The sequence below is a fragment of the Anastrepha ludens genome, chromosome 3 (genome assembly GCF_028408465.1).
Source record: "Anastrepha ludens isolate Willacy chromosome 3, idAnaLude1.1, whole genome shotgun sequence".
Taxonomy (NCBI): domain Eukaryota; kingdom Metazoa; phylum Arthropoda; class Insecta; order Diptera; family Tephritidae; genus Anastrepha; species Anastrepha ludens.
In genome coordinates this window covers 129,423,462-129,437,393 of record NC_071499.1, presented here as the reverse complement: position 1 = coordinate 129,437,393, position 13,932 = coordinate 129,423,462, and the positions used below count along the sequence as shown (strand labels likewise).

Sequence of the window (13,932 nt, the reverse complement as noted above, 5' to 3'; positions counted from 1 at the left end):
GTAGTTGCTCTTTTTCTGAAGTAAAATTTTGTTTTAAGAAGAGTTTCGAAGAGAAGATAGCAGTATTAGATTACTGAGTCTTTCGTTCAGCATGGTGGGCTCGATTAGGGTCAAGAAAGTTAAAGCTATTTGGTTCCAACTTCATCTCGAGACAACTTACTGAGTGGAGTGTTGACAAGAAATTTAAACTAAAAGAACTTCTTGACCCTTCTGGTTTAGGTTTGGAAGTTTCGTTCAAAGAATAAACAAAATGGTCTATTATTTAAATAGTACTTACCCCCTTAAATTCGCTTTATGTGTGTACATCATCACAAGCTGAGTTCTTCAAGAAGTTCTGAGTTCTCTTTACGTCCGAGAAAATCCAAGATCTGCTTTTGCTGGGCCAAAGAGATTTAGGTATCAGATGGGTATAGTAAAATAGGTAGAATAACCGAAGAGGTGTAGGGTTCCTTTGTTCCCAAGTGCTTGGTCTATAATATCTCTAATCTAGCTGAGCTCTGTAAGCTAACTTTTTTTCCTATGACAGCCGGTTCTAAGTTACCGCAACGAACTGCATTTATATCCGGCCAAGGGCTGTCACTCCTCTAGCACTTCCAAAACCTGTAAGCAGAATGCTCAAGCTGCTGCAGCAACAATTGTATGAGCCTATTGTTCCTAGTGAATCCGATTACGGCTTAGAAAGGCCTTGCATGTCGTAATAGCTTCTTTTGATTAAATCAATTCTTTTCAATGGTCGGTCATGATTAAATCCAGAACCAATTGCCGATGTGTCACGCACAAACGCATTGTATTACGTTTAAACTATTATCTATGATAATATATGACCCATGCGGGTGTTTTAGGTTCTAAAATTGGAGATATCTACATTTACAAGTGTAACTTCTAAGAAAGCAGAAAAAATGTCTTAAGCATACATGAATTTACATACATTAAAAAATTTTTAATTTATTCAAAGCACAGTGGTATGGACCATGAACACTGCCCATTAGTAAAGTCTACTAAAATAACCTTAAAGTGGTAATACTGTTGATTCCAAAATTGCAATCAGCTGTTGGCGAAACAATGCTGCCTACTCTCCTTTGTAACGGGGGGAACAAATAAGATATTTATTTACTGCGTTATTATCTTTACTAAATTTATTATATAAGAAAATATATTTAAATGATTCCTAGTAACCAGATACTATTGCTTAAAATTGTGCCCCACCCTATGGCCATTACAGAACATTAAAAATCTAATCTTTAATTTCATTAGCGCAATTTGGCAAATGGGCAATACTTAAACGCACTACTTGCTCGCCCGCTGATTATTTATTTTAACTCAGTGCGATTGGTTTTTAACATGCGATTAGTTACAACATTTCTCGGCTGGTGGTGTTTTATAGAAAATTTCTTGCGGTTTTCAATAAATAATAACTAATAGAAAATTAATTTTCCCACCTGGTGCAAGAGGCACTGAAGCAAGACGAACGAGAAACTATAATAGAGGTGATTGCAAATATTTGCATGAAACTGCTGGGTTTACTAAACGAGTATAAATAGCCTAAATTGGAAAAATAGGCCACCTTTTATATGGATTAAGTAAATTGCGCAAAAAAAGCATAATAAATAATTAAAACACGCCAACATATGGGAAATTAAATTTGTTGCTGCATATTGGAGTGCAATGATGCATTACAGCTCTGGTAATAAGCAAATAGCAAGCGGGGAGGAGAGTAGGCGGCACCGGTGTAACGTAATAGAATTTACAAGTGTAAACTACAATAAACTGGAGTGGTGACTAGCGCACAGATGCAAAGACTCAAGTGCTTAAGAGACAAAAAAATAATGTGTGTTTGGCGTTACAACTGACCAACAAGGCATTTGTATTTATTTGTCTCTTTATATTACAAAAATGTATAGCAGAGTGTGAATAACGCTGTTTCTTTTTCTAGGCTGGCCAGCGTCATCAAGTTCATTATCATTATCAACACCATACAATTAACATCCAATCATCACATGTACATACCGAAAACAAACGTAAACGTTGCACAGCAAATGAAGTAGTGTTCCTTTTGAGTGACTGCGCCATATATATGTATATGTATATCTCCAAAATGTACAACAGACAACAGATGCTCTTGCATAACATGTGACACACGCGCATTGATTGGAAAACCAACAACTTGGGTTTTAACACCCACGCTTTTGTGTGCTATTTCTTACAAAAACAAAGTGAGTAAAAGTGCAAATGTCTCAGCGCGAGTTTGCTTAGCCACGGCAGTTTATCAAATCCGAGACAAGCAAACAAGTTAAAATCGCCAATAACAGCTTTTTGTTTATACGCGTTGCGAGCTATTATCTGCTTCACCAATCATATGACCAAATGTAAACAGCTATCAAATAGGCATGCCCGTTTGGTTCGCAATCAGTTGCACTAGTGCGGTGTTAAAAAGTGCAATGTAACACAATTCAGGCAGTTCATGTGCGATTCGGATTGAGTGCACGTTGATTAGAGCTCTGCGGCACTCCCACGTAGGTGGAAGAAAAGCGCAATAAAAAAGGTAGTCATTTCAATTGTCAATTGTAAATTACCATAGCAAAATACCCAATTATAGTGCTGACCAGTGCCTGCTTATGCGCTGCTCCACAAACAGTTCTAAACCACTTTCGGCTTGAGGCTGGAATAGCGATTGAAAGCAATTTAAACAAATAAAGCGATTCTTACATCATGAAATGCATGTTGTTGGAAATAGAAATATGTTTGTATGTTTATGTAAAGTAGCGTGTGTATGTTGTATGTGATGTCTCACACATGAGCAGTCATCGCCATTTCATCATCGCCATAAAGCGTGTACCAAAAATTGGTTTGTAGACTGATTTTAATTTGAGCACAAAAATTGTGTCATAAGTGGCTCCGCTAACGCAGTTTTTTAAATGTAAAACTATGAAGTTGAGAAAGTGTTCACTGCTCTGGCAAACTATACTCGCATACTAAAAGATCATGATTTGTGGATATGTATGCCTCTGGAATATCAAACGAATTTAGGAGAAATGCCATTAGGACTCTTTACTTCCTCATTTATTGTAAATCATTAATGCACACTGCCATTTTCTGACCCAATTCCACATAGTTGGAGGGCATTGCCACTTCGAGTCGCTCGTGCCTGTGCCGTTTTTAGTTTGACTTATTTTTGGCCTCTCTTTTTGCTAAAGCCACAAACGTATGTACATATGTGTGGCTGCGTGTAGTCGCTTGGTGTCAGCATGTCTACGATTTCTACTCTACGGCGTCATTCTGCTGCACATTTCAAATGCTTTCGTCATTTTGAAGATTTCTTTGCTAAATGCAAGTGCAAATAGGCGATTAAGTGTATGCGTGTGCGTGTGTGTGCGTGTGCGAATATGCAAGTGGCGCCTGAGGGTTTGAAGGCGACATGGCGTAACTAAGCCAAGGGCGCACTAGTCTACTTAGTTGCTGAAAACGCGAATATATAGTTTTTTAACTTATTAGCTTTAAAAGCCTTTCAACCGAGATTTTTATGGGCAATAAAACAGCATCAGATGTATGTAAATGTTTTTTGACTGTAGCATCACCACTTTTTATTTTTCATATTACTATTGAACTCATCAAATTACAATTCGTTTGTATGTATACACTTGTATGAGTTACCAGCACATTTGAAATGTTAATGTGATGTCATATTTTTTGTACAGCTGTAAATATGTGCATATATCAAGATTTTTTTAGTTTCGACCTTTGCCCTTTGTTAATTGTATTCTTTTATTGAATATTTTAGAAAGAAAGAAATCACGTTCACGAAGTGGAATGCTCCACGTCGTCAGCGCATTTTAAAAGCCTTATCAGTTGCTCTATCATTGAAACGACTTCTTCTTTTATTTTTATTATTATTTCACTGTTGTTAGCTTAATTGTCTTTATAAACTGATACGCAAGAAGTTCGAAAGCTTAAAATAAAATAAACAAAATAATAGCAAAGTAGAAGAGGCAGTCGGTTCTACGTACCGGAATGACTCGGGGTTTTCCCGACCAAGGGCTGCCGCCCCAGTATACTAGCCCTGTCTAGTGAAACCCATATCATCCCACCCCTGACGTCACAGGAGCAAACTCTCGCAGCAATCCTGCTCCAAATACTTCTCCTCAGAGCTGGAATCGAATCCAACCCTGGGCCAGAAGTATTCTACTGCTGCGTCTGCCACAAACGGCTTCACCCGAACTCCACCTCGGTTAGGTGTAACAAGTGCAACGGGTGGAGCCACCTTAAGACCTGCTCGGGTCTTAAGTCACATAGGGAGTGGTCCACACGGTATGTGGCCACGTGTTGCTCCCGCCAGCAGGCGTCTGATGCCTCCACGGCTAATACACCCCCTGATAGGCCGGCACTACCAACCGCCACCACTACCCACACCTCCACGGTGAGGAACCTATCGGAGCAACACAACTCTCCTTCAACCCCTCCCCATCCTTCCTGCTCCAACCCCAGTGCGGGGACTAACCAGCAGCTCCTGGTCCCCCGCACAGTCTGTTCCGTGTGTCAGGCCGTAATACCTCGGAATCTGGTATCAGTCCAGTGCAATTCTTGCATTTCTATGTTCCGGCCTGCGCACCACCCGTGAGTGGACAACTGCCTACGTTGCCCCCTGCTGCAGAGCTCTGCACCCACTACCGCCCCCGGAGGCGCGGCCGCCCACCACCATCAGGCCGTAACAACCACAGTGGAGTGCGCATCAGGTCCAACGTAGACAACCCCACGCGTCCCTCCCCCCCGAATTACACTGACCTCACCGAGAAGCTTCAAGCTTCTCCAATTCAATTGCAACGGACTTACGAGTAAGGTCGACGAGATAGTCGACTTTATGAGCCGGCACAGTATCAAGATAGCTGCGGTCCAAGAAACAAAGCTGCACGCTAGGTCATCTCTGATCACCAGGGATGGCTATAACGTGCACAGACACGATCGCGAGCGAGACAATGGTGGTGGCCTAGCGTTTATAGTCCACCACACTGTGCAGTATCGTCTTATCGATGAAGGAATCGACCGGAGGGACAGCACCTTAGAATGTCAAGGCATAGCTGTCCGGTCAGGCGATTCCGAGCTCGAAATATTTAACATATATATACCCCCTGTCACCTGCTGCCCGGCAGGAAATCACCCTGATATAGGTGCGCTCATCAGAGGTGAAAACCGATTGGTTGTAGGTGACTTTAATGCGCATCACGATCTTTGGCATTCAAGCCTGCCAAATGATCGTAGGGGACAGCAATTGGCAGAGCAGATAGACGACTCGACATTCAGCACAGTGAACGACGACGCCCCCACCAGGGTAGTGGGCAATTGCAGCAGCTCGCCTGACCTAACAATTGCTAGCGCGGGTCTGATAAATAGCATAACGTGGCGACCTATGCTATCGCTTGCATCAGACCATTTGCCCATTATCGTCTCGATTGAGAGACCTGCCGACTTCGTTTCCGCGAACCACCGGTCCTATTTTAACTTTAAAAAAGCTAATTGGGCCGGCTTCACGGAATTCATCGAGGACACCTTCGCCGCTTTTCCCATCCCCACTGATGTGCGCGTAGGCGAACGCGCATTCCGCAAGGTGCTCACAGCTGCTGCGGCTCGCTTCATCCCAGCTGGAAGTTATAAGGACATTCGTCCTCATTTCCCGGCCGAAGCTCTGGTCCACCGTTAGGTCCTTGTCAAACCCGACGAAGCACAACGACAAGGTGGCTATCACCTTCAACGGTTGCACTTCGTCGGACCCGAAGAGATGCGCGAGCTATTTTAGCCGGCTTTTCATATTGCATCCTCCGGGCGACAGAACCAAACGTCGTGCTACGAGAAGGCTGCACAAACTGACGAACGACAGTGCGCCACTTACTTTCTCCGGTGATGAGGTTCAGGGGGCCATCAACAAGTCGAAATCATCGAAAGCCATTGGCCCTGACGGTTTAAACGCGCTAATGCTGAAGCATCTGGGACCCCTGGGAGTAGGATTCCTCACAAGGGTTTTCAATCTGTCCCTGGCCACTCTCATCATCCCTGACAAGTGGAAAACAGGGAGAGTGGTCCCACTACTGAAACCTGGGAAACCCGCCAACCAAGGGGAGTCTTATCGGCCGATAACTCTCCTTTCCCCAGTAGTGAAGACACTTGAAGGCCTCCTACTTCCACTCTACACGAAACACCTGGCCCCAGCCCCACATCAGCACGGTTTCCGACGAGTGCACAGCACCACCACTGCACTCACCGCCATAAACGCCCAGATAAATCGCGGGCTTAACCAAAACCGCCCCTGCGAGAGGACTGTCCTAGTAGCGTTGGACTTGAAACAGGCTTTCGATACAGTCAGCCATTCCACGCTACTAGATGACATTTATCAGTCGACACTCCCGCCAGGGCTGAAGAGGTGGTCCGCGAACTATCTGAGCGGTCGGCATTCGTTAGTTATATTTCGAGATCAAACTTCAAAGCAGAGAAAGATTAAGCAAGGCGTACCGCAGGGTGGTGTCCTTTCTCCCTTGCTGTTCAACTTCTACATCTCGAAGCTCCCCCAACCACCAGCGGGAGTTTCCCTGATCTCATACGCTGACGACTGCACGATAATGGCGTCGGACAATGACATCGATGGCCTGTGTTCCAAAGTGAACAACTACCTCACCGACCTTTCTCGCTTTTTCACTGCGAGGAATCTCCAACTTTCCCCCACCAAGTCCACGGCGACCCTCTTTACCACCTGGACAAAGGAGGTCAAGCTGTTCCTTAAGGTAAAAGTCGATGATACACCAATTCCGACGGTAAATAACCCCAAAATTTTGGGTGTAACCTTTGACAGCTTGCTCTCCTTCTCTGCGCATACAACCGCAATTGCCACAAAAGTCCAAAATCGCAACAAGGCCCTCAAATTGCTGGCCGGCAGCACTTGGGGCAAAGACAAGGAACTGTTGCTTTCGACATTTAAGGCAATTGGCCGGCCGGTTCTTAACTATGCTGCGCCTGTCTCGTCGCCTGGAACTAGTGATTCGCAGTGGACAAAGCTACAGACTTGTCAAAATACCGCCATTCGGACAGCGACCGGGTGCCTCCTGATGTCACCCATCCAACACCTTCATAACGAGGCACAAATGCTCCCAGTTGTGGAGCACAATAAATTGCTCAGCAAGCAGTTCCCGCTTGGATGTTACCGCAAGTCTCATCCCTGCAGACACCTGCTTGAGCCCGAGCCGCCTCCCAGGCACGTCAGGAGACACCTCCTAGACTACGCTGACGAAATCCAGGACAAAACTGACCGTAACCTACTGGACCGGACAGTATTTAGACAGTCAATAAACGACATTCACCGGGAGACCGTTGCCACCTTCTTAAACTCCCGTCCTGTGAATGCCGTAATTGGAGTCCAACCACCACCTATTGCAGACGAAGAGCTCCAGCTTCCCCGTGAGACTCGTGTAACACTGGCACAACTACGTTCTGGATACTGTAGCAGGTTAAACTCCTACATATCCAGAATCGACCCCGACATACCAAACACATGTCCGGCATGTGAAGGTACCCCGCACGACACTAACCACCTCTTCACATGCCCCCTTAAACCGACTCATCTAACCCCCCTCTCCCTCTGGACCCAACCCGTCGAAACAGCATGTTTCCTGGGCCTACCCTAGATGAGCTAGACGAAGACGAACGATGATATGCCTACACTGACAGGGCTACCTATGCTGTTAACAACAACAACAGGCAAAAGTGTGGAGAAAAAAGAGTAGATTTCTATAGCCTCAGCAGTGAAAGCGTGCAACAAATAATATGAAAAGTGGGGTTTTGAAGCTGTCCTGCAGAACTCAAACTACGCTAGTATTTTTTATTTTTTTTGGGCAAAAAAATTTTTTTGGGGAAAAAAATTTTTTTTGCGAAAACTTGTTTCAGGTTTAAATCAAAGAAACCTATTATGAACTTTAACAACTGCTATATAAAACTACCGTTATAGCTGCAAAATGTATAATTTTCCTCTATCTTTGCAGTTACGCCACCCCAGTATTAGTCGTTAAACAGCCAAAGCACTTCAGAAAAAACACTCTGGACTTCCAACTTTGACGACAACGCAGAAGCGAGACTTCATAGCAAACATAAAAGCAAAAACAAGCACAAAATATGGGCGCTAGTACCGTCCTGCAACAGCGCCTGCGTTCCAGCCGTTGTTACATGTCCTTGGCCTGCTCCATTGGCTCGATCAGTTTGGCATGTGGCAGCCTGCTGCAGATACCGAACATTACAGATCGAATTTCGCTGCAACGTGGCCTCTTCCTTACCTCGTTGGGTTTCATCTACTTCGTGTCGTTGACAGATTTCTGCCACAAGTACCTGCTGAATACGAAACATGGCCTGCAGTTTCGTAAAAAATATCGCCTCATGATGTCAGATGTTATGGAAATTACCAACAAGTGAGTGTTTTTTGTATATAAATGACATTTGAATTAAGTGTGCTGCGTTTTTATAAAATAATCTTGATAATTATTATACACCATTCAATAAGTATTGCATCCGACTATCAGAGCTGCTGAATTCCATGTTACCGAAATGTATAAATTAATAATTTTATTCATTATATGAATAGTTAAGAATTCGACGCAATAGAATTCTAATTAAATGTTAAAGGGGGAAATACTAAAATCCAGTTTTTTTGCATGCCTTTTGAATTTTTAAATTTTATTCCGTTGAACGGGTGCATTCTTCTCACATTTCTCAGCAATAACCTCAAAATTAAATGAGTTGTATTTAAAGTAATAAAAGTGGAGAAAGTCAATTAATTTGTATTCCCGCCTTTTCACTTTTGTTGTGGTGAGCTGGCTGGGCTGAGTCCTAGGCTGTAATCCTAAGTAATCACTAAAATGATTTTTAGGTTTTATTTATCTCTTTTAATTTTCCAATAATATTTACTCAATTTACTGCTTGACAAGCCTTATTTAATACCTGAGATACCATTATTTATCATCCATGTATCTACGTATCCATGTCTATTATATTCATTTACCAATTTTTATGGCTTTCAAAGTGGCTTTTTATTATGAAAATAAAACGAACTATAAATCCGCACAACCTCACTTATTGATATTTCGATTTGTACAAATCTAATTTGTTATCTTGATTACAAATCGATAATTACCAGCAAATTTCTGCCACATATATATATAGATGTATTAACATGTGTAGTGCTTGTTGTTACAGTAATGGGAAAAATAATGGAGCCAATTTCGTATTTTCTTAACTGGTGCAAGTATTTTTGAAAAAGAGGTTGTCTGTAAAGTCGGTTTACTGACGATAGTTTAACGTGACAACGTCATAAGAAAATACTGATGTAATGGTTGCAATTTTCAAAACAAAATTTTAATTTTATTTGTTTGATAGATATTTTGTATGGATATAGAGGAGTAGGTAAATGGAATCGCAATGGAATAGGTTAAGTTACATTTATACAAACGTGAAAAATGACGAAACATTTATCAAATTCATGAAAGATATCTTCAATTTCGATTGTGCATCAGATGTTAATAAGTCAACAACACTAAGAGGCAACATCATCGATTTGCCTTTTTCAAGACACTTTACACTCGAAACACTCCCTTTCATTTCCTACTTTTTCTATCATCGTCCTATTCTCAACAGAGAAATGGTTCATTACCATGCACACAGGAAGAAGGCATATGCAAATACATATATGTGAATTTATATACAAATGCGCATATACATACATATGCATACATATATACATATATGCTCACTCAAGTAGGAGAGAGCCAGATATCGAACGTTGCCGAACGCGAGGCCGATTGTGCTCTTTGTCGTTCGTTCCGCGCTCTCGCTTGTAGTTCAAGCAAGGTAACGACGATTGAGCAAGATAACGACACATTTTTTCGTGCGTGCAGCCGGTTAAATCGAATTATAAGACGTTATCACGGATAGAAAAACGGAGGTTCGAATCTCGGTGAAACACCAAATTAAGACAAACATTTTTCTAATAGCGGTCGCCCCTCGGCAGGCAATGGCAAAGCTCCGAGTGTATTTCTGCCATGAAAAAGCTCCTCATAAAAATATCTGCCGTTCGGAGTCGGCTTGAGACTGTAGGTCCCTCCATTTGTGGAACAACACGCACGCCACAAATAGGAGGAGGAGCTCGGCCAAACAGCCAAACTGGGTGTACGCGACAATTATATATATATATAATCCTTCTTCGATAAAAAATTGTACAACTAAAGTGGCCTACCATTTTCAGTTATAACATAACAGTTAGATTTTAAGAAGAGGTAAATACTATAGTTTCGTGGCACCCAGACTTTTTCCAAATCGAGATGGTTCGGCAATAAGTAAATTTCTACTTTTGATTTTCGCACCAGATATGGGCTGATTAGGGGTCCCTATCTACCTATTGCAATCTTTTGCTAATACTAAAGCAAATCAGATGAACTCGACGCGGTCATATTGCCGTATTAAAAAGTAATTTTATTACTTATAAGTGGCCATTGACTCTTTCAGAACTTCTCAAGTCAAACAATGCGCTAGAAATTTTAATAAAAATATTTGAAGTATTAAAAAAATAAATAATTGGCGTGTACACTTCTGTTAGGTGTTTGGCCGAGCTCCTCCTCCTATTTGTGGTGTGCGTCTTGATGTTGTTCCACAAATGGAGGGACCTACAGTTTCAAGCCGACTCCGAACGGCAGATATTTTTATGAGGAGCTTTTTCATGGCAGAAATACACTCGGAGGTTTGCCATTGCCTGCCGAGGGGCGACCGCTATTAGAAAAATGTTTTTATTAATTTTGCCTTCACCGAGATTCGAACCAACGACCTCTCTGTGAATTCCGAATGGTAATCACGCACCAACCCATTCGGCTACGGCGGAGTATTGCATAACTGTAATAATAGAAACCTTAAAAAAGACGAAGAATTGTTTGTGTTGCTTGTGTTTTTGCTGTTGTAGCTGTATAAAACTTTTTATTTTAGTGAATGCTGCTAAAGTGACAATCCTTGGCTGCATATAAATCCGTGTCGCCCCGGTAACGTTAACTGACTGTCGGTGGAACGGCTGTGTTGAGCACTTGGTTGCTTAGGATGTTCGTAAATGGATGCCGAGATCTAAATAAGGTCTTAAGGTGGGTCCAGCTTTTGGAAAATTTGCCGGAGTTGTAATTCTTGGGCGAATTGAAATCTATCGATGTTCCACTAGCATAGACGCGACTGCTGTTTTCTATTACTAATCTATTCCTTTCGTCGTCGTTTGTGAATATAACGGTTGCCCATGAATATAAAAAAAGTATAAACTTATTTTGCGGGGTAAAATTTTTGGAAAGTTTGAAGCGGTTAGAAAAAACACATCTTAAGAAATTGATAAAAGAACAAAGGCCAACTGGAGCCCACTAGCGATTTTATGTGAAAGACCTTATAATGCTGGCAAACTTAAAAAAAAGTCATGCCTATACTCAAGGATGATAGATTTACCAGGTTTGCTCTTTAACTATGGTGAAAAAGAAAACTGCGAGGGGAACTTTGGCTGCCACGTCACTTGGGAAATGGGCAGCCGAATTCTGCATGATCTCCTCACATCATCCAATCAGTCGTTGTTCAATGAGCAACGAAGTGTCATTGGTTAATGTTTTCCCTATACCACCAACACAATCTAAGTTTTTTTTGTAAATACACCTCAAGTGACGTTAGCCAATCAGTTGATTCCTTAAAAATCTCTGGGAGCCAAATAACCTCTAAAAATCTTTTCTCCATGGCCTATGCTTTTCTCATTGCTTGTCTTTGATTTTTATTTTTTTTTTCTACATACTAAAGGGAGTAGTTCTCTCTTAGGAGTTTTGCAGTGCAATTTTGGCTGTGGTGAATTTTTGTATATTTTTTGTTGGCGCTCAACTAGCACTGGAAAACCGATCCTTATTGGCTATTTCGAATTTCAACTTCTCAATAAATGTTTTACATAGTCAGAATCAAGAATTATTAATAGGCGAGGGCAAATATCTCACATTATTTGTGGTCTGAAATTAAATCAAATCTTAAGTTAAAATCTTTAATTAAATTAAATAAATAAAAAATAAAAATAAATATTATAATGTAGGTGCTATTATTATTTGCTCCAATACTGTTTAATTTTAGTTTGTTCACCATAAGCTATGCAGCTAAATTTCTGACATATAGAAGATTAACAATTTAATTGCTGTGAAATGTGTTGATCGCCAACGCGACTAACTGTGAGCTATCAATATATTTATTATTAATATTAATATAAATCGAGTCACCAACAGACAGCCGTTAAAAGTTTAAAGATACGATGTGTTTACTAGGTGTCCGCTAGTTTGGTTGCTATTAAAGTTGTTGGCGCATTCATTGAATAATTATTTATTTGGTTTTTTTATAACTCATTTCATTATCAGACAACAAAATAATAATTAAATACGTAGATATACAAATATGTACATATGTGTGTGCACATACTCAAGCAAACTTGTTAGTAATAGATAGTGCGAGTGGCTGTAAAATAACCGATACTTACAAATGGATAATATAATTGAATTTTTCCAAAAGATAGATGGAATAGGCGTTATAGAAGTTATTATCTTTTTAGTTATAAATATACTTTTCGAAAATCAAATGGTATAGTTTTTTGCTAATGCACTTCTAGCGAATTCGGAGGCAGGAATAGTTAACGATTGTATTCTTTTTCACCCTGTACTACATATGTACATACATCTGTATACTGATATATATTATATATGTATGCATGTACGTGCTCTCCAATATTTTACAGTTAATAGTCACTGACAGTTTTTGTGAAATACTATGGTCGCGTTTCTGAGAGTGGAAATCCCATTGCGTTTGACTTGTGAGGGTCAAATTCACACCCGATAAGGAAAATCGATTTTCATTTAAATGAGTGTTGAAGGAATAGCAAACTATGTTTTAAATTTGCGCATTAAATGTGGAAACGTTATTTCTAAGCACGAATATGCGTGCATACTAGCCATATATAATATGTATGTATGTCTGTGTATTTATTTACGTTCATATGTGTGTGCATATGTTCAAATGAAATTCATTTACATGAGAGGTCAATATTTTGCTTTACCTTTTTTTCTGATCATCTGTTTGTTATACCTACAATAATTTTTTTTGTTTTTGCTTTTATTTTTATTTTATTTGCTGTACGAGTTTTATGCGCTTCGTTTAATTGTTCGGTCGTGTTTTTGTTATTTGGTTTTCTCAATCTTCCATAGTTTTATTCCAAGCGCATTTACTTACATATTTGTTTAGCTGCAGTTATTGGGGTATTTCAGATTTTAGCGTTTTCGCTACTTAATAAAAGTGCACTTTTAATCAATGCAAATACAGTGCACTCGCGATAACTCGAACTAATTAAAACAGGCGCTGTTCGATTTATCGAATTTGTTCGACTTATCAATTGAGTGTGATATGTTAAAAAAACAGTCATCGATATCGATTTTTTCAATTAAATTTATTTATTTATTTACATATGGATATGAACATGAATATGTTTAAAATAATTAATTCGTTTCAATATTTTTCATCAAATATTTGGCAGTCTTTGTGTCAGTTACACAAAAAACGTCAGCTTTAACAGAAAAGTTAGGCCGAAAAGAAAGTTGTAATGTGTGTTTGTCTTTTCTTGCCTGCAGCAATGTTGAATATGACTTTTTCACGCAGCAATTGAAGAGTGTTAACCTTTGCGGGGCTTACTTGTTCAGTTGTGGCCCACTGAATTACCTTATTGATAGAGCTAACTGCCTCCTCAGATGATATCCGCTCACATGTCTCAGTTGTGTTGTTAAACTCAGACTCAGAATCACTAGTTTCAATTATTACTTCTGTGTCGGTAAATTCGGCACCATCATTCCATTTGTTAACATCATAAAGCGTAAA

At 40.4% G+C, this 13,932-nt stretch overlaps 1 protein-coding gene across 4 annotated transcripts in view; it reads left to right on the top strand.

Moving 5' to 3' along the window:
* Positions 1-1,292: 1,292 nt before the first annotated feature.
* LOC128859220 (ceramide synthase) overlaps positions 1,293-13,932 on the top strand; it is a 49,298-nt gene continuing 36,658 nt past the window's right edge. Inside the window, exons 1-3 of one of the 4 annotated variants that reach the window (XM_054096026.1) lie at positions 1,293-1,487; positions 1,934-2,213; positions 8,019-8,438. In XM_054096026.1, coding sequence (XP_053952001.1) covers positions 8,149-8,438 — 290 coding nt within the window. In that variant the 5' untranslated portion in view covers positions 1,293-1,487; positions 1,934-2,213; positions 8,019-8,148. Of the gene's footprint in view, positions 1,488-1,786; positions 1,865-1,933; positions 2,214-2,248; positions 2,543-8,018; positions 8,439-13,932 lie in introns of those variants that run through there. The other 3 variants (XM_054096027.1, XM_054096028.1, XM_054096029.1) reach the window with 3 other exon arrangements.